The 21,241-nt window shown below is 45.5% G+C and overlaps 3 protein-coding genes, 1 long non-coding RNA gene and 2 other non-coding genes across 9 annotated transcripts; 4 read left to right on the top strand and 2 right to left on the bottom strand.

Moving 5' to 3' along the window:
• The first annotated feature begins 456 nt into the window (after window positions 1-456).
• On the top strand, window positions 457-7,245 carry LOC112902029. 2 transcript variants are annotated; one of them, XM_025970931.1, is made up of 22 exons: window positions 457-1,157; window positions 1,309-1,396; window positions 1,498-1,588; window positions 1,688-1,768; window positions 1,857-1,991; window positions 2,097-2,218; window positions 2,430-2,594; window positions 2,677-2,782; window positions 2,898-3,003; window positions 3,106-3,216; window positions 3,321-3,493; window positions 3,580-3,697; window positions 3,974-4,198; window positions 4,702-4,892; window positions 4,981-5,148; window positions 5,292-5,397; window positions 5,469-5,597; window positions 5,679-5,837; window positions 5,918-6,121; window positions 6,218-6,412; window positions 6,497-6,568; window positions 6,748-7,245. In XM_025970931.1, the coding sequence occupies exons 1-22, from the start codon at window positions 582-584 to the stop codon at window positions 6,859-6,861; spliced, it is 3,435 nt and encodes a 1,144-aa protein (XP_025826716.1). In that variant the 5' UTR covers window positions 457-581; the 3' UTR covers window positions 6,862-7,245. The 2 variants fall into 2 exon arrangements, with proteins under 2 accessions (XP_025826716.1, XP_025826712.1); XM_025970927.1 differs by having other exon boundaries at window positions 3,103-3,216.
• Window positions 7,246-8,939: 1,694 nt separating this feature from the next.
• On the top strand, window positions 8,940-9,040 carry LOC112879143. Its single transcript, XR_003225969.1, has one exon. It is a non-coding gene; the product is annotated as a small nucleolar RNA R11/Z151 (small nucleolar RNA).
• A 125-nt stretch (window positions 9,041-9,165) lies between these two features.
• On the top strand, window positions 9,166-9,263 carry LOC112879145. The gene has a single exon (XR_003225970.1). It is a non-coding gene; the product is annotated as a small nucleolar RNA Z152/R70/R12 (small nucleolar RNA).
• Window positions 9,264-9,768: 505 nt separating this feature from the next.
• Window positions 9,769-12,783, bottom strand: LOC112872322 (ADP-ribosylation factor GTPase-activating protein AGD12-like). 3 transcript variants are annotated; one of them, XM_025935428.1, is made up of 9 exons: window positions 12,623-12,783; window positions 12,158-12,241; window positions 11,769-11,853; window positions 11,423-11,498; window positions 11,064-11,227; window positions 10,764-10,881; window positions 10,571-10,687; window positions 10,389-10,484; window positions 9,769-10,207 (listed from the first exon to the last, which is right to left on the bottom strand). In XM_025935428.1, the coding sequence occupies exons 2-9, from the start codon at window positions 12,189-12,191 to the stop codon at window positions 9,926-9,928; spliced, it is 972 nt and encodes a 323-aa protein (XP_025791213.1). In that variant the 5' UTR covers window positions 12,192-12,241; window positions 12,623-12,783; the 3' UTR covers window positions 9,769-9,925. The 3 variants fall into 3 exon arrangements, with proteins under 3 accessions (XP_025791213.1, XP_025791217.1, XP_025791219.1); XM_025935432.1 differs by having other exon boundaries at window positions 12,607-12,764; XM_025935434.1 differs by lacking the exon at window positions 12,623-12,783 and adding an exon at window positions 12,370-12,517.
• Window positions 12,784-14,704: 1,921 nt separating this feature from the next.
• On the top strand, window positions 14,705-18,358 carry LOC112872311 (putative receptor-like protein kinase At3g47110). Its single transcript, XM_025935419.1, has 2 exons — window positions 14,705-17,627; window positions 17,746-18,358. The coding sequence occupies exons 1-2, from the start codon at window positions 14,840-14,842 to the stop codon at window positions 18,114-18,116; spliced, it is 3,159 nt and encodes a 1,052-aa protein (XP_025791204.1). The 5' UTR covers window positions 14,705-14,839; the 3' UTR covers window positions 18,117-18,358.
• On the bottom strand, window positions 17,793-19,797 carry LOC112872343. The gene is made up of 3 exons (XR_003224660.1): window positions 19,603-19,797; window positions 18,990-19,142; window positions 17,793-17,930 (listed from the first exon to the last, which is right to left on the bottom strand). It is a non-coding gene; the product is annotated as an uncharacterized LOC112872343 (long non-coding RNA).
• Between the last annotated feature and the right edge of the window lie 1,444 nt (window positions 19,798-21,241).

The raw sequence follows: 21,241 nt of genomic DNA, 5'->3' as shown, positions 1-21,241 counted from the left end.
CTGGGTGCTAATTCGCGAGACAAATTTAATGAGCCTAATTAATCCAATATTTGACACAGTGATGCTACAGTAATCATCCGCTAATCATGGATTAATATACCTCATTAGATTCGTCTCGCGAATTAGCACTGGGGTTCTGCAATTAGTTTTGTAATTAGACTTTATTTAATATTTCTAAATGACAAGATTCTTTTTGATGTGACCCCTCTAAACTTTAGACCCCAGGAAACGAACGCACCCTTAGTCTAACAGAAACAATCCCACCTATCAAATCCGCACTGACACGTGGGCCCCGCGAGCCCAGGCCAGGCTGCGCTGAGCGCTGTCCAGCTCAGCAGCGTAGACCCCATCAAACCCGCGCCCGAGGAACTAGCCGTTACAACCCCCCACTTCCCCCACTACCTCCTCCCACCTCCCTCCTCGGCTGCTGCTCCTACTACTACGCCCCCTCCCGACTCCTGTCCCCTCCCTCCTCACCAATCCCCAAATCCCCAATCCGCTTGCCTCAATCCGGCGATTCCCGATCGCGAGACCCATCAATCCGCTACCGGATCCCCGCTCCTCCACAGCAGACGGCGACGATGATGTTCACGGAGGGCCTCGACGAGTCGGCGATCAGCTGGATCAAGCAGGGCACGGACTCCCCCGCCCCCGCGCCGCCGCGGTCGCCGCTGGCGGAGCGGCCTCCGCTGGGGCAGGTGGCGGCGTCGCCGAGGAGCCCCGCGCTGCACGCCAGGGCGTGCGGCGCCGGTTTCTTCTCGCCCAAGGGCCTCCCGCCCGTGCGGACCACGGGGACGCGCCACTCGGGCCTGCTCGGCCGCCACCCCGCGCTCCTCTCGGCGGCGGACTCCGACGAGTGGGAGGACGGCGAGGAGGAGAGCGTCGCGTCGTGGGGGATGCCCGAGGACTGCTACGGCGGCAACTTCTCCGAGACGGCCGACGAGGCGTGCTCCAGCGACTCCAGCCTGCTGCGGAGGGCCATGGACCGCTGCCCCGGAGGGTGGGACGAGGAGGTCACGTCGCAGCTGAGCAGGAAGGGCGGCGGGATCGTGCGGGGCCAGTCCAAGGAGTTCCTGCGGGTGGAGGTGCGTGCAGCGGGCGCGGGCTCGGCTGGGAAGTGCGCTGGGGCACAAGATCCAGTGGACTCCAGCTCGCATGTAAGGAGGCTTCTCTTCTGTAGCTAGCGATAATCTTCTCCCTATTTACATAACGAGCATTTGTGATTTCAGCAAATCCACTCTTCGTTACTTACATATGTATGATTATTCGAAATTAGTATAAACGTGCAACTTCCCATTTTATATCCAGGGGCACTATTTTGAGGAGCAGAAGTTTCAGACACCCAGTGCCCCTCCAATTGCCGGGGACGAGGATGAGGTCATGTTTGACGCAGTAGGTGAGACAACCAGAACACTCTGTAATAGAAACACGGTTTGATTTTGTGTTTTACTTACACTGAAAGGGCTGGATATGCTGAAATTTGATTTGAACAAACAGAAACGGCTGAAACAAGTGGAGGCCCTGAGAGGACTGGGCTATCATCAGTAGCAGATATACTGGCACATGATGTCCATGAGCTTCCTACGAGGTAAAGCAATCCGGAGATGGTAAATTGCAGTATGGCATTTTCACTTTGGAACAATTCTAGCTGACATTTGGTCTCTGCCTGTTATAAAATGCGATTCAGCTCAAACTTTCATGAACATGGTGTTCAAATGCCATATGTCGAGAATAATTTATTAGCTCAGATACCGAGCTTCACAATTAAGTGAGATTTCTTTTACCTGTGACTTTTCAGTTTACCCATCCACGGATCTTATTGTCCACTTACTGTTCTTACTGGTCTCTCTTGTTAGTGTACAAAATGCATGGCAATCATTTGTTGCATATGATGCATGCTTCCGGTTATGTCTGAATGCATGGGCAAGAAACTGCATGGAGGCTCCAGAATTCCTTCGGGATGAGTGCATGGTGCTGCGAAGTGCCTTTGGGTATGCAACAGCTTACACATGAATTAATGTTCTGTGTGATCTAGAATTACTGTGCCACAGTTTTCTTTTGAGCAAACAGCTTATGAGCTCTTTTTTTATGAACAGAATACAAAATTTTCTGCTTCATCCCAGACACAGCAGTCAAGTTGACGGGAAACAAGTGTATGATAAGGATGGAAGTTGTACCATAAAGGGAAGAAAGCTCGTTAAACAGATTGAGATTGAAGGTATACGTAAGCAATAGCTTCAGTTTTCAGTATGAAACATTGCTCCTCCACCTCTACTTCTTCTACGTTGTACCAATGCATTGACAAATTCTTGAGAAGCTATTAACAACCAAGGCATGGAAGAACTGTAAATTTATACACTAGTCAAGCACCACCTAAAAAAAATTAAGTGGTTACACTCACTGACTCACATTCTTAATTTTGTTAACAGTAAAAAAGATACGTGTTGTACCTCATAGACCAAAGCTTCGGGCAACATCATCCTTTAGAAATCTCTATATGCAAGCTGGCAGCGACTATGTCAGACAGATTTCTAAAGTTCTGAAGAGCCAGGTTACGATGTTGACATCCACATCATCTACGTCTTTGCCAGAAGGTTAATATTACAGTTGTAGTTTTTCTATAACCACCATTCGGAGTTTATTTGCATTCTTAGTAACACAGTGGCATACATGCAGAAATGTTCACATGCACGCTAGAATTGCAAAGCTCCTGCAGAGGTCATCAGAGAGATTCCATTTCTCCACAATATCTCAAACCAGGGACTGGTGAATCTCAACTCTTGTAAGTTGTATCCTAGTTATCGTTCAGTTATATACTTATGTATTTGTTCTATCATTGGTACTACAAAACTTACTTATATAATATTCTTGACTCATATATTTACATTGTGTTTCAGTTATCTAGAGAGCCAGGGGGATGTTATTATTGTTGAAGTACAAGACAACAATAGGGTTGTCATAGGCCGTGCAAAAATTCAAGTTTCTTCAATTACTGATACTCAAGTATGTTACACAAACTCAATGAGACATTTGTGCAAAGGTTTCATGATCATACTGAAAAGTAACTGAAATCATTTTTATTTGCACAAATTTGGAAAATAGCAGGATGAAATCATTAGATGGTGGCCTCTATATCTTGAGGATCAAGAATGTGTAGGAAAAATTCAGCTATGTATGAACTTATCCATGACTTCCAACAATTATGGTTCTGAAAAGGTTACTTCTTCTATTATTTTCTTACTGTATAGCAATTAAAAAACTGTCATAATACCATGTGATATCATATTCTAAAAGGGCATTGTGTGATATCGTTACAACAGATGCTGCAAGGTGGTCCAGCTGTTGATACTATCATATATGACATGGTCTTGGAAGCAGCAATGAGAGCTCAAAGTTTCAATAGCAAAATGCTTCATATCAGTGGTTCATGGAAATGGCTATTAGATGAGTTCGCTGACTACTATGGAGTTTCAGACGCATATAGAAAATTGAGGTGAACTATTGGTCTATGATTTATAGACACTGAATGATGATTATTGAATATAGTTGAACATGATAGGACTGTTGTTACTTTCATAGGTACCTGTCTTACATTATGAATGTGGCAATACCAACAAAGGATTGTTTGGAACTTATACATGAACTTCTTCTTCCTATCATGAAAGCACGGGAAGACAGGACTTTAACAAGACAAGAGGTAACCTTTAAGCTCCATATCTATACTATCTGATAACTTGTATGTATAGGCCATGGATTTAGAGATGACTGTGCAAGCATTAAAATGTCCGGCCGCACAGGGTATTTGACAAATTTCATTAATTTCAATGTTACTGGTAGCACAATTCGTTTAGCTTCATGTATACCTGCAAAATGAGAACCTTTTACAATTCTGGATTTAAATAGTAAGTAGACAGAGGCAGAAATTGGAGAACACACATCATTTATTGAGTCTTGTTTTCTTTTTAAATAACAGAGAAGTATAATGCTAGATTGTGAAGATCGGATTAAGAGTCTCCTTGCAGCTGTGTTTGAAAATTACAAGTCACTGGACGAACATTCTCCTACTGGCTTGTCAGATCTATATGGCCCCATGTCAGATTGTGCAGCACCAGCTTTGACACCTGCAGTTCAGATATTCAGCATACTTCACGATATACTCTCCAAAGAAGCACAGGACATACTTAGGAACTATTTGCAGGTCAGACATCACATACACATTTTGAGCATTTTTCAGTTGGATGCCATTTTCATACACCTCGACGTGTCTAACTACCTTGGTGTCAAGCATGATGAAGGCATATACATTTCTGCAATATACGATAAATCATTTAGATTTCATATTTTAAAACCAACTATAATCTGTGAACATTCAAGCTTATGATCGTTTGTTAAATGCATTTGTTTCTTATTAGTTGTCCAGCCTGCACGAAACGATTATGACTGGGTGCAATTAATGGTTTTACATGTATGATTGTTTGACATTAACTAATCTATCCTTGTTAACAAATATTTTTAGACCTCCTTCTAGTGAACAATGCATGTGAATTCAGAATATACTGGAAAAAATGTTCCCTTTTTTTACTTGTGGTGCAAGCGTACAGTCAATAGACAATCTACAGCATAATGATGAATATAGTACATGCTTTATGTTGATTCTTTTTTGTAGACAGAACTGAACATCATAAAAATCCGTTTTTACAGACTGCTGCTGCAAAAAGGTGCAGGAGACATATGATCGAGACAGATGAGTTCCTGTCAAGCAATAACGACAGCCTTCTTACAGACCCTATGACTATATCTGCTGCATATCTCAAAATGAAGACACTATGCATGAACATAAGTTGTGAAATACAAGCAGACATTAAGATTCACAATCAGAATATACTTCCAAGGTAGCAAATATGCTTGGCCTAGTAAATTTTTTTATTGTATTTATACACAATTTGAACATCACTCACAATTTTTTATGTTTTCTTTTAGTTCGATAGATCTGACAAACATAGCAGCATCCATATATAGTACCGAACTCTGCAAACGGTTGAAGGGTTTTCTTTCTTCAAGTCCCCCATCAAGACCATTACAACATGTTGCTGAACTGATAATTGCGACTGCTGATTTTGAGAGAGATCTTCACTCCTGGCAAGTGAGGTAAGAAATGAGTAGTTGGTACTGTTTTAATTTCTTCTCCAATTGATATGTGCCCCAAACTGCTACACTCTTTTTTGGCTGATTCATTATGCAATAACAACTGTGTTTAGCTGATTTAACTTGTTCCGTTTGTACAAATTTAGGCCTGTTCATGGGGGTGTGGTTTCGAGGGAGTTGTTTCATGACTATATAATGGTTTGGATTGAAGATACTCGGTTGCACTTACTTGATAATTGCAAAGCTGAGAAGGTAATATTCAAAAGACACATACTAGAGGAGAAATACATCAAATGGCTGATTTCACTCACCTGTCCTTGCAGACATCATGCCCTGCAGTGTCAACAATCTCACCATTTGTTGAGCAAATGTATGAGCAAATAAAAGAGAGCATACATGAGTTTGGAGTGGTTATCAATAGATGGCCTCAATATCTGATGAGTTTAGAGAGTGTATGTACACAACTACATTCCTTGAAGCAGATTGATATTTCTCCTGCAATGGAGTCAATTGATATTTCTTTTCTTATTCAGGCCGTTGCTGATGTGGAAAGAGAAATTATGAAGGCACTGGAGAAGCAATACATGGAGACTCTAATGCCTCTGAGAGACGGCATACCAAAATATCTTGAGAAGCAGGTCCAAAGGCTAACAAGAAGACAATCTCTAGCTCCCTATGCTGTGCCAAGTCAGGTAGATATGCCTGTAGATATTATGCAGATTGATGCAGTGATTAGTTCATTACTGAACAATTTCATTGTTCTTTATCACAGTTAGGAGCATTCATGAACACAGTTAAACGGATGCTAGATGTGTTACACTGCCGAGTTGAAGACATTCTCAAGTCATGGGCAGCGTATCTAACCATAACAAGTGGGAACAATGTTTTTGGAGAGCAAATGAACTCCATCACAGTCATGTTGAAGAAGAAGTACAAGAACTACCTGAAGGCGATAGTGGACAAGCTTGTTAGCAATGTAAGGATGATTTTTGCTTGCTTTTATACGAGATCCAGTGCTAACTAAGACGGTTTACATATGGACTGATGTCATAATTTGTTATGGCCTTTTCAGGCACAAGCTAACCGGAATACACGTCTCAAGCGAATCCTTGAAGAAACAAGAGAGGCCGATGGTGAAAGTGATATACGAGAGAGGATGCAAGCTGTCCGCCTTCAGCTCTCGGATTCCATCCAGAATCTGCACGAGGTCTTCTCCAGCAGAATATTCGTTGCTATCTGCCGAGGTGTCTGGGATAGGTTGGGCCAGGTAAATCTGACAAGAACCAGAATACTCCGAACATTACCTTGCGCTGCCAATTTGTGCTTATGCATCAAACTCATTTTTGGGCAGATTGTGTTGAGGTTTCTTGAGAGTAGAAAGGAGAACAGGATTTGGTTCCGAGGATCCGATTATGCTCTACGGGTAAGCCTGCACTTGGCACTAGGTTTTTACTTATATCAGGACGAGTAATGCATTCCCCCAAAATGAAAATTGTTGTTGCTGAAAGCTATAGAATGGAAAATGAAATGAAGGATCAATTTCCGTCCTGTAGTGTTGCCTTCCAGTGACCATCATGCTAACCCTGACAATTTCACACGCAGATCCTGGACGATGTCTTTGCATCGGAGATGCAAAAGCTGCTGGGCAACGCCCTCCAGGACAAGGACCTGGATCCACCGCAGTCGGTGATCGACGCCCGCTCCATCCTTTGCTAAGGCATGTCGCGAAGTGTGGGGGGCTGAATTTCCGCAGGATGCTTCTGCAAAAGGCTGGTGTTGGTTCTGTTTTATTCTTTGGTGTGCAGATTATATACGGGTGGAGACGACCAACAATTCTTTCTGTTCATAGTGTTTTGTTGATTCTTCCAAAAGAGGTATACAAAAAAGCACAAGTTGTCACTGGTAACTGGTAAGCAGGTTTTGCTTTCCAAAAGAAGACAACGAGTGTGTGTACTTGCTTGTACTACTAGGGACTGATAGCGTTGAACCGTGTAAGAATATATATTGCGAGGGTGTATTGCTACCACGGATTCATGTTGTAACTATCAGGAACTATTGTTGCTTCCTTTACAGAGTTCGATCGATGCATGGTTCCTGACAGTCCCTGTTTCGTGTGTTTTACTACCATGGCACTGAGCACTCGATCTCTCGCTGTGTCGGCTCTCCATCACAATCCTCTTGGGAGCCATTAGGGCGTGCAGCTTGCTCAGTTTACCGTTGCACGCAATGCACGGTTTCTGTAGCAGTCTAGCTCTCCTCCAAATTACGGCTCCTATTCCGAATCAGAAACCGAGCCGGATTTTGATCTAAAAGGTTTGCTAGATAAAGGGCGAGGCCAAAGAAGCTTGATCGCCGGCGGCCGGTGGAGTACCACCACCATGGAGTCGGAGTCGGAGGAGACGGCGGCCGTCCTACGCAGGCCCGGCTCTAAACCTATGCAATAGAGACGACCGTCAGGGCCTCAAGAGCTAATATGTCCATGTACCTCCATGCTCTTGGTCTCAAGACTCCTCTAGCCACAGCAACTACACGCAGCCGCACAAAGCAAAGGGGAGGCGGATTTACGCTCCTGTCCCTGAAGCGCAGGCACAACGCATATCCTACGTGTATCGTCATCCATCAATCATCCTATCATCTATCTCCATCCCTCACTCAAGAGGCAAAAAAGATCGACGAATCATCATCTTGTCAATTGGGACCGCGCTGCTGCTCTCTTGGTGTGTGTGCGTGGCCTCGCCTGTTGCTATTTCTACTTCCTAACCGTCAGGCGCCAGCAGACCCATCACCGTATCACGGCAACACTGAGATACTGAGTGGCCGACTAGCCGAGAAATATACCTTCTTGTTGCTTTCTGATTCTCTGAATTTGCTAATCATACTATATAGCTTTATTTTGCTGTTAATTTAGTTTGTACTATCAACATTGTTTTTCAACAATTAAATTTATTAATACTGTTACATATGAAAAAATTTAGCCTAAAGAATCCATAATATCAAGTCGTACTAGAACCCTTAAAATCATACAGCCCGCCCTCGTCCCACGTTCCGTGCACAAGAGGAAGGCGACGACGGAGGCGTAGAGTCAGGAGGACGAAGAGGAGCAGGAGGTCGTGCAGGCGTGCGTGATCGAGGGCAGCGAGCACGCCGACGGATCCATCTACAGGCAGGACACCCACTTCTGCCACCGGACACCCGGGAGAGTGAGTACTAAAAACTGTCTCTGTGTTCCCTACTTCTAATTTTCTTGCTTCTCTCAGTCGATTAACAATTTTAAAGAACATCGAGCAACCCAAATTACCACCTGCATGCTACCTCGCTTATTGAAATTTTTTCACCCTGCTACATACTAGTTTCTGCTCGTTATTTTTTTTAAGGAATGCTGCTCGTTATTTAAGTGTATCGAAAGAACAGATAGGCATTTGGGCTGCCTTGGCCCATGCCAACAGACGATTCCTCCCACCCAACCCATAAAACGGGACGGTCCTGGGTTGGGCTCCCTCGGCCCATCTTCTCCTTCCCTTTTCGATGCCGCCGCTCCGGGCTCCGGCTACGTCGAAGAAACCCTAACGCCCGCCGCCTCCATATCTCTTCTATATAAGCCGACCCCCCGGTGGAGCACCAGGCACCCGCAGCCCTACACCCTAGCCGGTAGCCGCCGCCGATCGCACGGAGCTCGCTTTTGTTTTTTCGCAGGTTCGATTTGATTTTCTGTTCGGCGCACTGTTCTCTTCTCTCTGTTCGCTCGTTGTTTGCTTCCGAGATTTTTCTTTCGTGCTGCGATGGATTCGTAGCGTGGGCTGATGATGATTTGGATCCGAAAGGATCTTAGCGGATTTCGGTGAGGCGGATTCGTCCGTCGTTGATCGCTTTCATGTTGTTACACACACTGAAGCCCCATTGTTACGTCGCGCAGATCCATTCGCTCCTCTTCTTTATATCTGATTGTTCTGTTTTTTTTGGTTTGATGGTAGGCAAAAGATATCTGATTTATTGCTTTCTGGGCAACAAATTCAGCTTATCAATGCGATGATGAGTTCATAAAAGGTTGAGGCAGTGGTGGCCTCTTTGGTCACCGTGAGCCGTCAAACCCAAAACGACTTCTCTTTCCACTGAGCATTGTTTTCTTCAGAATATCCCTTTGTTTTTCTCAGTCTAGCCTTCGAGTTATTTGTAATGTTTATGGCGAAGATTCTTTGTCCCTGTTCTGATGAACCTGGAATTTTGATGAGAATGCGACTTGAAATTTTAATGAGAATCCTACACCCCACACCAGTTTCAAAGTGAAATTTGCATGAAACTGTTTGTAGGAAGCCAACAAAATCAAAATAATATTTTGAATCCCCGTAGCATTCAAATATCATTTGGTTTCAGAATGGATCTGAATCCCTGTAGATTGTCTTTTGGAACAGGCGTCGAAGCCTTTGTAAAACTCATGGATGGATTATCGGCATGGCATAATCTCTACAGGATGGCCTATGAGAGCTCTTTTTCTAAGCAATCAGATGCAAAGGCTTATAATGCGAAGAAAAGAGCAGCTTTGTTTTCCAAGAACTTTGAGGAACCCCTGTGACGGATCAAACACAGCAGTATCCGCATGTCGAATCCTCCCAAGTACAACATTTATGTGACTGATCAAACACTGCATTTTCTGATGGCAACAAGCAAAACGAACCTTACTACAACAACGTTTTATCTTTTTTCTTGAGTACAACAACATTTATCATCTGACAATATGCCAGATAATTTGATTTCAGAAAATAAAATGTGCAATTTGGCAGCTCTACATGTTGAGCGGCATCCACTCCATTTCCAGCTCCAGCTCCCCGGACTCGGTGTGCTGCAGCTTCAGCGCCACCCCTTGCTTCACCTTGCCGCCGGCAACCACCACGGCACTGTCCCTGACGAGCGCATTGTCGTCGGACTTGAGCCACCGGCCGATCTGTATGTCGCCCAGCAGCTCTGGATCACCGAACGCGGCAGCGGCGTTGATCATCGTCTGCAGGTCGATCTCGGCCTCCCCCATGAGGTCGTCCTTGGACACCATGTCATGATCGAACACTTGCTGTTCGCATTGTTGTTGTGTGAGTGTGAAAGAAAGAATCAAATAGTTTATTTAATGTTGCATTCTCAGATTCAGGTGCATCAAAAACCTAAAATCTAGACATCATCAGATTCAGGATCAAAGCCTCAAAATTAGTGCTGCGTACTAGTACTGTGTGATTCATGTGGAGTTAATGGAGTACCAGCTTCAGAGGTCCATATTGCCGTGGAACAGAGAGCTTCAGTTCTTCATTCCAGACAGGATTTAGGTTGCCTTTGATTACTGAAGTTTGGGCTTTCTGCACTCAACAAGGGCATGGTGAAATTTGACAACAAAGAACACGTGTTTATTCTGTTGGAAATATGGCAAACTGACCGAAATTACCTGGTGCCCAAGGGTTAGGACGACATATGGGTCACTGCTTGACATATCCCTGATGGCCAGGTTGGTGCCTCCTATCACCTTGACATTCAATATTCCGATGAATTCGATCATGCCTATCTGCATTAAAAAAAGAATTCCTGAACATCCTGAAATCTGAATAAGAAAGCGAGCATCATGTAATGAGACAGCTTACTTCACTCTTGGAACCATCAGAATGAGGAGCACCGCCTGCATGTTTTCCGGAGTCACTAGTCTGATGAGAGACAATCCGCAGGCTTGGCTTCAGAAATTCCTGCAGCTCATATTTTGACCTGAAACATTGGGAATGTATGCATGACTAGTCACTAGTGACTAACTATGACAATGACTATGGATCTGATTAGTACACGAAACTTTTGAATTGAAATGCCCTCTGCAGATCAAGTTTGTAAAGTAGACAGCAATCCTCAAAGACCTCGGATGAAATTTACTGTGCCACATCCAGAGGACATACCTGATGAATTTTTCTCGCTCTTCAGGGCTAGAATCTGGATGTGGCTTCTGGTAGCCCTCTGGTAGAAAAGCCTCATATATTGAATTGGCATTAGAATTCCCACCAACTTCTATCATTGATTCAACTTCATTTTCAGTCCACTTATCTAGTGTTGCTGACAGAACCTGTGCCAGGTAAATAATTGGTTAATGGTGATATTATGACTTAATAACGATATTTCCATTACAACCTGCAAAATATTGGAATCGCTATAGAAGGCTGGTAAGATATAAAAGCATAGAAACCTTCTGGTAATTGTAATTTCTAAAAATAGAAAAAGGAAGCATGTAAGGTTTATCTCTGGTTGCAACTAAGGAAACCTTTGAAATATGTGTACCAAGACTTCTGTGGACGCCAGAACATTTTACACAAATGAATACCCCAATGTTAGCTGACCTGCAAGGAGAAAACCCATTTACTTTTGTGAGGGCTGTGTTCCACAAAAGCTGGAAGCAAATAATTCTGCATACTGCATACAGACCTGATTATGTTGAAAACGAAAAGGGTAGGAAACAGAAAGGATATTGTAAGGTTATAAATAACTTGTTATTTCTTTATATATTACGCTAATATATCTTCTACACAAGCATTACCAGAGCCAAAGAAGGGACATTCAAACTCAACTGAACTACGCAGTGGGTGATTCAAGGTCACACGAGTACTTACGCCCATTTGGGATCAGGCGCGCTGCAGTCAGCACAAATGTGATTTTCACTTCTGTGCAACAACTCCTTCAGCTTTGCCATCGTTGCTGCAAGGCAAAGATGAAATTGAGTCCATAGTGCAATACCCGTGGTTGCTTTGATCTTGATTGTTAATAGTACTTCAGAGAGCACTACACATATGCATGAAGAATGACAAAGGTCAGAAAGGCTTCAGAAAAGTTGTGTGTTTATGTTTTTGGTTGGACATGCTTGCGTTGTCATTAACAGACATGTTATGTGCTCAATCATCTCCTAGTGACACCGGAATTTCCAGTGTGTTCCTTTAAAGCAGTAGCAAGAAGAATTACAACCAATCTACGATGTGGCATTGAGAAGGCCCTTGCAGTATACCTGAGGCCCCAGTGTCGCCGTGTCCTGCACTCATCTTTAGCTGTCAGAAAGGTCAGCTCCAAATGCGTCAAACTGTACCCAATCCTGCAAAGGTAAGGCAAAAATAGCTCGAATTGGCCCTGAGAAAGTCATACGAATGCAGAAAATGCAAAGGAAGTAATCATCTGAACTTTCAAGAACGCCGCTGAGCGGAATTACTGATAGCGTAGGACCTTATTTCTTATTTCCTTTCCAGAATTCAGACTTGAGATCCTCATCTCAACTCGAATGCGCTGCTCAACGCATAAATTCTCCTAGAAACTGGAATGGAGCGCGGGTGCCAAGTGCCAACCGGATCAATCGGAGAAGAATCGCAATCCGACGCGGACATCCCAATTCCCACCTACTACCCCATGCGATTCATGGGGCCGAATGAACGAGAGAGCAGAGATCGAGAATCCAAGACGGACCTGCAGGATTGCTTACCGAGAAAGAGGCCGCTGGATCACCTCCGATTCCTTCCGCCTCCCGGTGGCCGCGCGCGCGGGGTTCGGGCGGCAGAGCTGAGATCTCCCTCCTCCTGTCGCTGGAACAGGTGGTCCACGTGGCTTGGTCGGCAGTTCACACGTGCGCCACTGGGGATCGGAGCCAGATCCCGGGTTTTTGAGAGGCTGGTAGGCAGGCCCCAGTGGCAGGCTTTTCGCGTTTTCTGGACAACTTGCTGTTCTTGCTTTCCTGGTAACGGTACGGTGATTTTTTTTTCAGCCGTCCGATTGGGAAATGACGTTGGGATTGATCAATGTGCTTCCTCTCCGAGTCAACGTGTGCGATCGATGGCACTACTGAATTGCGAGGTGCAGAAATGGAAGATATAATATAATAATATTTTATATTAAAATTTATTGAGAGGATTAAGCAGACAAAGTAGATAGGTGAGAGCAGTAAACTAGACATTCTTTTATTAGTTCTCGATGCCGGATAATATCTTCATCGTGCTCCTACTGATATACATGCCAATAAACCTATGCCAGTAGTTACCAAACATCTCGTGGAACCATTAGCTCAGTGTGCTGTATACATGCTTGGACTCTGCAGGGCTATGCCTAGATGAAATCACGAAAACAATCTCTCTACACCCTTCATGCACGATTATCGTGCCCTTGTGCTGCCAAGGTTCTCCAGAAACTGCAAATTTAACCATGGTTTCTCCTGTTGTGATGGAAAGTGGGTACCTTGCTTTGGACGGCATCCGTGGTTCATTCACTCTAGTGCTTTCTTCACTGCACCATCATGTTGTTCGCGTCGTCTGATGACGGTAGTTACCTGAACTGTTTTTTCTTAAAAACAAATCCGTAGGAGAGCAGTCTGTTATATTAAAAAGAAAGAGAGCTCGCATGAGCGAACAAAGTTATTTACATGCCTCATACATATAAAAAGAGTCTAGGAAGGAGAAATAAGAGATGATAGGTGCTTGGCTCCCGCTACGGCTCAAAGAGATGCCTCATCCTTGATTTTCTGTAAGATCATTGGGTTAGATGATTTTTTTATGCTAAAAAGTTCTCGCATTTGTCTCTTTCCAAATCTCCCAGCAAACTAAAATAATGAGGGTGCGCAGGCCTTTTCTCGAGGCGCTTGGGGCAGCACCGAGTATAGTCCACCGGTGTATCACCGAATCGCTTAAATCCCAATTTTCGGGCGAAGGGAGCTTTTGCCGAGCCATTCGGCCAGGCCTTCCCAGATACGCTGTGAATCTGCAATCTTTGAAAAGGTGGACACCTGTTTCCTGCACCCTACGGCATAATGGACAAACCCCATTGTTTTGCTATCCCCAAGCCTCAAGTTCGTCCCTGGTCCAAATTCTGTTCTGGAGCGCGAGCTAGCTAAAAAACTTGCACTTGGACGGTGCCCATACTTTCCAAACTAGAGTGTGCAAGGTAGTTTGTACGGACCCCAAAAATTATGCTTGGTAAGCTGATCCTGTAGTGTATTCTCCAATTCCAGTGAACTTCCAAGTGATGCTATCTGGAATATCTGGAAGTAAGTGGGTCTCTCTGGTTGCTCTCCAAAGATGGATGAACTTAATTAAGTATTGAGCGGAGAAACCCGGGTGCTGGAGGTTGAGGTCACTGATCCACTTGTTTCCGAGTAAGGCGTGTTGCAGCGATCTATTCCTTTTCCTCCAAACAGTGAAGAGATTTGGAGCAAGGTCGCCTTCCTGGACCCATGCACTGTGCCAGAATGAAATCTTTTCACTGTACCTCACCTTCGCTCGGAACTGTTGTCCTACATGTCCCTACGATGGTCTGAACGTCAACGGTGGTTTGGCAGACTGCCAATGGGATGGCTCCCGTCAAAGGCGGCGGCTCGATCGTGCTCGTGCGTCAATGGGATCCGGCTCCAACGTGACCCGATTCAAGGGATGCATGCAGCACAAGGCAATGATCGACCGGATGATCCATGCCACTTGCAAGCGTCTGATAATATAAAAGGCACCCAAGAAAAAAGAAGAAGATCGAAGAAGGCAGGTCCACCAGGAATATTAGTCCAACACCATTAGCAGCAGCCGCAGCATAATTGCATTGCACTTGCTCATCGCTACCCCACCCCGCCACGAGCAAGGCAAAGAAAACAAAGGCATGTCCGCATGCAACACTAGCTTTGCACACAACGCATCGTCTCGTCGGTCTCAGGCAACGCGACGACATGCTGCCGCCGCCGCCGCCTCTCCTCGCCGGTAGCTACAGACACCTCGCGCCGGTTCTCCTGCTGCTCTGGCTCCGCTCCGGCGCGGCGGGTACCGTTCCCGCCCCGAACGGCGGCGATCGAGCCGCCCTCGAGGCCTTCAAGGAGGCGGCGACGGCCGGCGGCGCGCTGGCCTCGTGGAACAGCAGCACCGGCTACTGCGGCTGGGTGGGCGTCACCTGCGGCGGCCGGGGCCACCGGTGGCGGGTGGTGTCCCTGGACCTCCACTCCCGGGGGCTCGACGGCACCATCTCCCCGGCCATCGGCAACCTCACCTTCCTGCGCTCGCTCAACCTCAGCTTCAACGGCCTGCGCGGGCAGATCCCACCGAGCGTCGGGTCCCTCCGCCGCCTCCGGTACCTCAACCTCCGGGGCAACGCGCTCGCCGGCGCCATCCCGGGCAACATCACCCGCTGCGCCAGCCTCAGGGAGCTCGTGCTCGCCGACAACAAAGGCCTGACGGGGAGCATACCGGCGGCGATCGGCGGCATGCCGCTGCTGAGCGTCCTGCACATCGCCAACAACAGCATCACCGGGCCCATCCCGCCGTCGCTGGGGAACCTCTCCCGGCTCACCAGGTTGGCCCTGTCCAACAACTACCTCCAGGGCACCATCCCGGCCAGCATAGGCAACAATGGGCACCTCAGGCTCCTGTATCTGTTCAGCAACAACCTCTCAGGTCTGCTTCCGGCTTCCCTGTACAACATGTCCTCTCTGAATTACCTCAGTGTGGCTAACAACAGCCTGCACGGCAGCCTCCCAGACGACCTGGGGACAAGCCTTCCCAGCATCCAGCAGATACAGATTGCGTTTAACCGCTTCACCGGGGCGGTTCCTCCTTCCATCGCCAATCTTTCCAGCCTCGAGGTGTTTGAAGTCTCGAAGAACAAGTTCCATGGGGTTGTCCCACCAGTATTGGCAGGATTGCAGCATCTCCGATGGTTCGACATTGATGGGAATGAGTTTGTGGCAAACGATGAGAAAGAGTGGGAGTTTCTAACTTCCTTGACAAACTGCAGCAGATTGGAACTTCTGTCTATCGCCTGGAACAGGTTCACGGGGAAGCTGCCAAGTTCATTGGCCAATATGTCCACCAGCCTCCAACAGCTTCGGATGTTTGGAAATGGTATGTCCGGGGCTATACCGTCTGGTCTGGGTAATTTGATAAGCCTTGAGATGATTGATATTGGTCAGAACTTGCTCTCCGGGGTCATTCCTGAAAGCATAGGGGCGCTTACGAGATTGAACCGGTTATACCTAGACTCCAACAACTTGTCAGGGCTTCTCCCATCCTCCATTGGGAACCTCACAAGCCTAACAGAACTTGATGCAAGTATCAACAGCCTAGAGGGACCAATTCCATCAAGCATTGGGAATTTGGGGGAGCTGTTAGTCCTAGCTCTAGCAAATAACAAACTTACTGGGGCGATTCCGAAAGAAATTAAGAACCTATCATCACTCTCCATATATCTGGATTTGTCTTACAACTTGCTGGAGGGACCTCTTCCTTCAGAGATCGGTGCCCTGGTACATCTTGAAAATCTGGCTGTGTCAGGAAATCAACTGTCTGGTGAGATTCCCGATGCGATTAGCAACTGCATTGTTCTACAATTGGTTGCAATGGACGATAACTCATTCCAAGGAAGCATCCCTCCGATACTGAATCGTATACAAGGCCTCACTCAACTGAATTTGACAAGCAACAAACTGACCGGTAGCATCCCCGGGGACCTAGGCAGTATTGGCAGCTTGCAGGGACTGTACCTTGCCCACAATAATCTGTCAGGACCAATACCTAAGCTCCTAGGCAACTCAACATCGCTCCTCCTCCTTGATCTATCCTTCAACAATTTACAAGGTGAAGTGCCAACTGAAGGGGTATTCAAGAATCTAACTGGACTATCAATTACTGGAAATAATGAGTTATGCGGTGGCATACCACAGCTTCATCTGCCAAAATGCCCGAACCCGACTGCAAGGAAGAATGAGAAAGCCATGTCAGTGCCTCTTAGAATAGCAGGGATCACGATAGGAGCTATTCTGGTCTTGATTTCAGGGCTTGCTTTAGCTGTATTTCTTTATAGAAGGTACAAGGCAGGAACGACGAAAGAACAGCTGCCATCTCACTTCACCGAGATAGATTTTCCAATGGTTTCATACAATGAAATACTCAAGGGAACAGATGGTTTCTCGGAAGCCAATCTTCTTGGGAAGGGAAGATATGGTACGGTATACAAAGGCACTATAGAAAATCAAGGCGTTGCTGTGGCTGTCAAGGTATTTAATCTCCAGCAATCAGGATCATACAAAAGTTTTCAGGCTGAGTGCGAAGCGCTACGAAGAGTGAGGCACCGATGTCTCGTAAAGATCATGACATGCTGTTCAAGCATCAACCACCAAGGTCAAGATTTTAGAGCACTAGTTTTCGAGTTCATGCCTAATGGCAGCTTAGAAAGCTGGATCCACTCAAGTACTGAAACCCAAAATGGAAACAGAACACTCACCTTAGCACAGAGGTTAGATATTGCTGCCGACATCGTGGATGCTTTAGATTATCTTCATAATGGTTGCCAGCCATCGGTTGTCCACTGTGATCTCAAGCCAGGTAACATTCTTCTTAATCAAGATATGAGGGCTCGAGTTGGAGATTTTGGCATTGCTAGGGTTCTCAATGAAGCTGCAAGTGGAATTTCTGTGAATTCCAATAGCACCATTGGAATAAGAGGATCTATCGGGTACATTGCTCCAGGTAACTTTAATGTGCTTCCTTTATGCTTTTGTTGATCACATTCAATTAGCTATATGCTCGTTAAACAACTTTCATAAATATGTGCTCATTCCCACCAAATTGTTTTGATCTGTTGAAGAATACGGAGAAGGGCTTGGAGTATCGACCTATGGTGATGTGTACAGTCTTGGCATCATCTTGATTGAGATGTTCACAGGAAAGAGTCCAACAGACGATATGTTCAGAGATGGGTTAAGCCTGCATGACTTTGCCGTGGCAGCTCTTCCTGAGAAGGTCATGGAAATAGCAGATTCCAGAATCTGGCTGCATTATGAAACAAACTCTGAGAATGCTACAAAAAATATAACAGAAGCCAAAGAATTATTGGCTGCCATCATCCAGCTAGGTGTGCTGTGCTCAAAGCAATCACCCAGAGAGCGGCTGTCAATGAGTAATGCCGCTGCAGAGATGCACAATATCAGAGATGCGTTCCTCAGTACTCAGTTTTGAGTGTGTTGCAAATTTAACACATTCGAACCTATTGTCATTTCCTGCGCCTTACCATGCATTTTGTGATAATACTTTTGGTCAATTGTTTCCGTAGAGAGAAATTTACACGAGACACACATCTGACCTCCTGGCTATATCTTTGACAACAGTTAAAGAAGATACCAGTTCACTGTTAATTTATTTACCATCCTTAAGCAAGCAGGCCAATAATGAGCAATGGGACTCAGCCTTTTCAATTTAAATTCTATGATGTCCTTTGTTTTAGGTTCTTGGTATGGCTCTGAGATTGAAAATTTTGCTACCTTACTTTTCTTTTAACATTCTTAAGCTATGGCCAATACTGTAGATTATCCTATAGTACAACCTGCAAATACTGAAATTGCTATTAGAAGGCTGGTAAGCTATAAAAACACAAAAATTTTCTGGTAGGATTGTAATTCCTAAAAATAGAAAAAAAAAAGAAGCATGTAAGATTATCTCTGGTTGCAACTAGGGGAACCTTTGAAACATGTGTACCAAGACCTATGTGAACATCAGAACATTTTACACAAATGAATACCCCAACATTAGCCAGTCTGCAAGGAGAAAACCCATTTATTTTGTGAGGGTTGTGTAGAAGCGAAGAATTCTGCGTACTGCATAGAAACCTCTATGTTGAAAATGGAAAGGGTGGGAAACAGATAAATGATACTCCAGATTTATAATGAAATTTATATTCCTCAAAAATATTGCAAGGCTATGAATAACTTGTTATTTCTACATATGTTCTACTAATAATAAGTCTTACTAAACAAGCATTGTGAGCCAAAGAAGGGGATATTCAAACTGAACTGAACAACACTGTGGGTAATTCAAGGTCACACAAGTACTTACGCCCATCTGGGATCAGGTGCACTGCAGTCAGCACAAATGCGATTTTCACTTCTGTGCAATAACTCCTTCAGCTTTGCCATCATAAGTGCAATAACAGTAGATGCTGCGATCTTAACTGACAATAATACTTCAGAGAGCACTCCAGCATGTGTACTATACATAGATGTAGAATGACCAAAGTCAGAAACTCTCGGAAAAATTATGTTTATGTTTTTGGCTGGAAATTGTGCATTATCAATGATCGCTAACACAGTAACACAAATGTCATCTGTTCAAGCATTCATATGAATAACAAAATTCAGAGGAAAGAATCATCTGAACTTTCAAGAACACCGTTGAGCGTAGACTGGGATCCTTATTCCCTAATCCTATCCAGTACTCACTTCGAGAGATCCTCATCTCAACTCGAATGCTCTTCCCCATGCATAAATTTCCCTAATTCCTCAAAATGCATAAATTTTCCTAGGCATTGGAATGAAACGCAGGTGCCGACCGAATCTCTCGGAGAAGAATCGCAATCCGACACAGCATCCTACCTACTACTCCCTGCGTTTCTTGGCGCCGGATGGACTAGAGATCAAGAATCTAAGAACAAAACTGCAGGATTGCTTACCGCGAGAGAGAGGAAAGATCACCTCTGATTCCTTCCGCCTCCTGGCCTCGAGGGGTTCGGACTGCATAGGGAGATCTCCCTGCTCCTATCGCAAGAACAGGTAGTTCGGTCGGCAATTTCGCGTCCTCTGGTCAACTCGCCGTTCTTGCTTTCCTGGTAACGGTACGGTGAGTTTTGCGCCCCTTTTATCAGCCATCCGATTGGAAAAATACCGCTGGAATTGATCAAGGTACTCCCCCTCCATGTGTGATGCATGGTACTACACTGTAAAAAGGACATAGGTTGACAACCTGCCAGTGAATCTCGCAAATCGATTTTAGAATCTATTTTGGCAAAATATAAGGCCAAACCGTAACTCTTGGTTAATCAGAGAAAATCGAAACAAACCTCAACCCAAAGCAGTATAACTTAGGTTATGTTTGGATCAAATACTAATGGATGAAAGTGCTAAACTTTTGCACTAGCTCATTCAAACGGAAGTACCAAGGGGATGGGCTAAACTTTACCCAAGACTAAATTTTTGCACAGGTACTAGGGTGTCTTTGGTTCAGCTTCTCCCAACAAATTCGCTACCAAAAATCAGGAATCCCAACCAAAGGGCTCAAACCATGGAATCGATTTTCGTAACGCACCAGTTTTGGCCAATTCATTTGGAGAATCACTTTGGACCCTAGATTTCACTGCGTTCCCGTCGAAATTACCCACTATGCCACCGTCAAAGTGCGTACCGGTTCGCTCCTTTCCTCCCTCACCCCTTCTCTCCTATCCACGAAAAACAGACATGGCCACCTAGGGTTTGGGAGCACCACCCGCCGCCCCTTGCAGACCACCGTTCCGGCGGCCAGATCCACCGCCAGTGCTGGCCCAAACGGATTCCCGGCGACCGGAGCTTCACTTTGGTGTCTGCTGAAGCTCTATTGGTGGTGTATTCCTCGTTGTAGACGCCCTGCTCCTCCCGTCGGCAATCTGCTTCGAGCTTCCTCCGGCCCTCTGGGAGGAGGCACCGCCCCCCATCTACGCCGAGCTGCTGCCCCCCATCTGCGCTGAGGGGATGCTGCCGGCCCTCTGCTCCCAACTCCTGCCAGCCCTTGGGAGGAGCCGTCGGCCCCCATCTGTCCGAGCGCCCGCCGGCTCTCTGTGAAGGAGCGCCCGCCGGATCTCTTCTGCCAGCGCACGCCGACCCTGTGAAGGAGCCGATGCCGATGTCCTTCTGCTCCGAGCCCACGCCACCGGCCCTCTGCTCCAAGCGGCCTTTTGCTCCGAGCGCACGCCGACCCTCTGTGAAGGTAACATTCTTCCTCCTACGTTGCCATCGTGTGCTTGTTCTTTGTGTGTACATAGTAGTAAATAACATGTACTTTTTTGACTCTAGAATGGGTGAAAAGACAGAATGGAATGCAGCACATGTGAGGCTTTTTTGTGAACTATGCGCAGCGGAAGTTTTTGCTGGAAATAGGCCATTAGGTCATCTTAATAAGGTTAGTTGGAAGAATGTTGAAGCTAAGTTCTTTGAAAAATTGGGTCAGAAACTTGAACATTTGCAATTGAAGAATAAATGGGACAATCTAAAAAGAAGTTACACCATTTTTATGGAGTTAAAAAATGCTGCTACTAGACTTGGATGGAATGTGATAAGACA

Source organism: Panicum hallii, chromosome 1 (genome assembly GCF_002211085.1).
Source record: "Panicum hallii strain FIL2 chromosome 1, PHallii_v3.1, whole genome shotgun sequence".
NCBI classification, from domain to species: Eukaryota; Viridiplantae; Streptophyta; class Magnoliopsida; order Poales; family Poaceae; genus Panicum; species Panicum hallii.
This window is presented reverse-complemented; position numbering and strand designations above follow the sequence as displayed.

Coding starts and splice junctions, on each gene's coding strand:
- LOC112902029 (XM_025970927.1), top strand. CDS start 582: ATGATGTTCACGGAGGGCCTCGACGAGTCGGCGATCAGCTGGATCAAG. Junction 1,589..1,687: donor GTCCATGAGCTTCCTACGAG/GTAAAGCAATCC, acceptor AATGCGATTCAG/CTCAAACTTTCATGAACATG. Junction 4,199..4,701: donor TACTTAGGAACTATTTGCAG/GTCAGACATCAC, acceptor CCGTTTTTACAG/ACTGCTGCTGCAAAAAGGTG.
- LOC112872311 (XM_025935419.1), top strand. CDS start 14,840: ATGCTGCCGCCGCCGCCGCCTCTCCTCGCCGGTAGCTACAGACACCTC. Junction 17,628..17,745: donor TATCGGGTACATTGCTCCAG/GTAACTTTAATG, acceptor GATCTGTTGAAG/AATACGGAGAAGGGCTTGGA.
- LOC112872322 (XM_025935428.1), bottom strand. CDS start 12,191: ATGAGTGCAGGACACGGCGACACTGGGGCCTCAG. Junction 11,854..12,157: donor CGGCGACACTGGGGCCTCAG/GTATACTGCAAG, acceptor TTTGCCTTGCAG/CAACGATGGCAAAGCTGAAG. Junction 10,688..10,763: donor CTGATGGTTCCAAGAGTGAA/GTAAGCTGTCTC, acceptor TTTTTAATGCAG/ATAGGCATGATCGAATTCAT.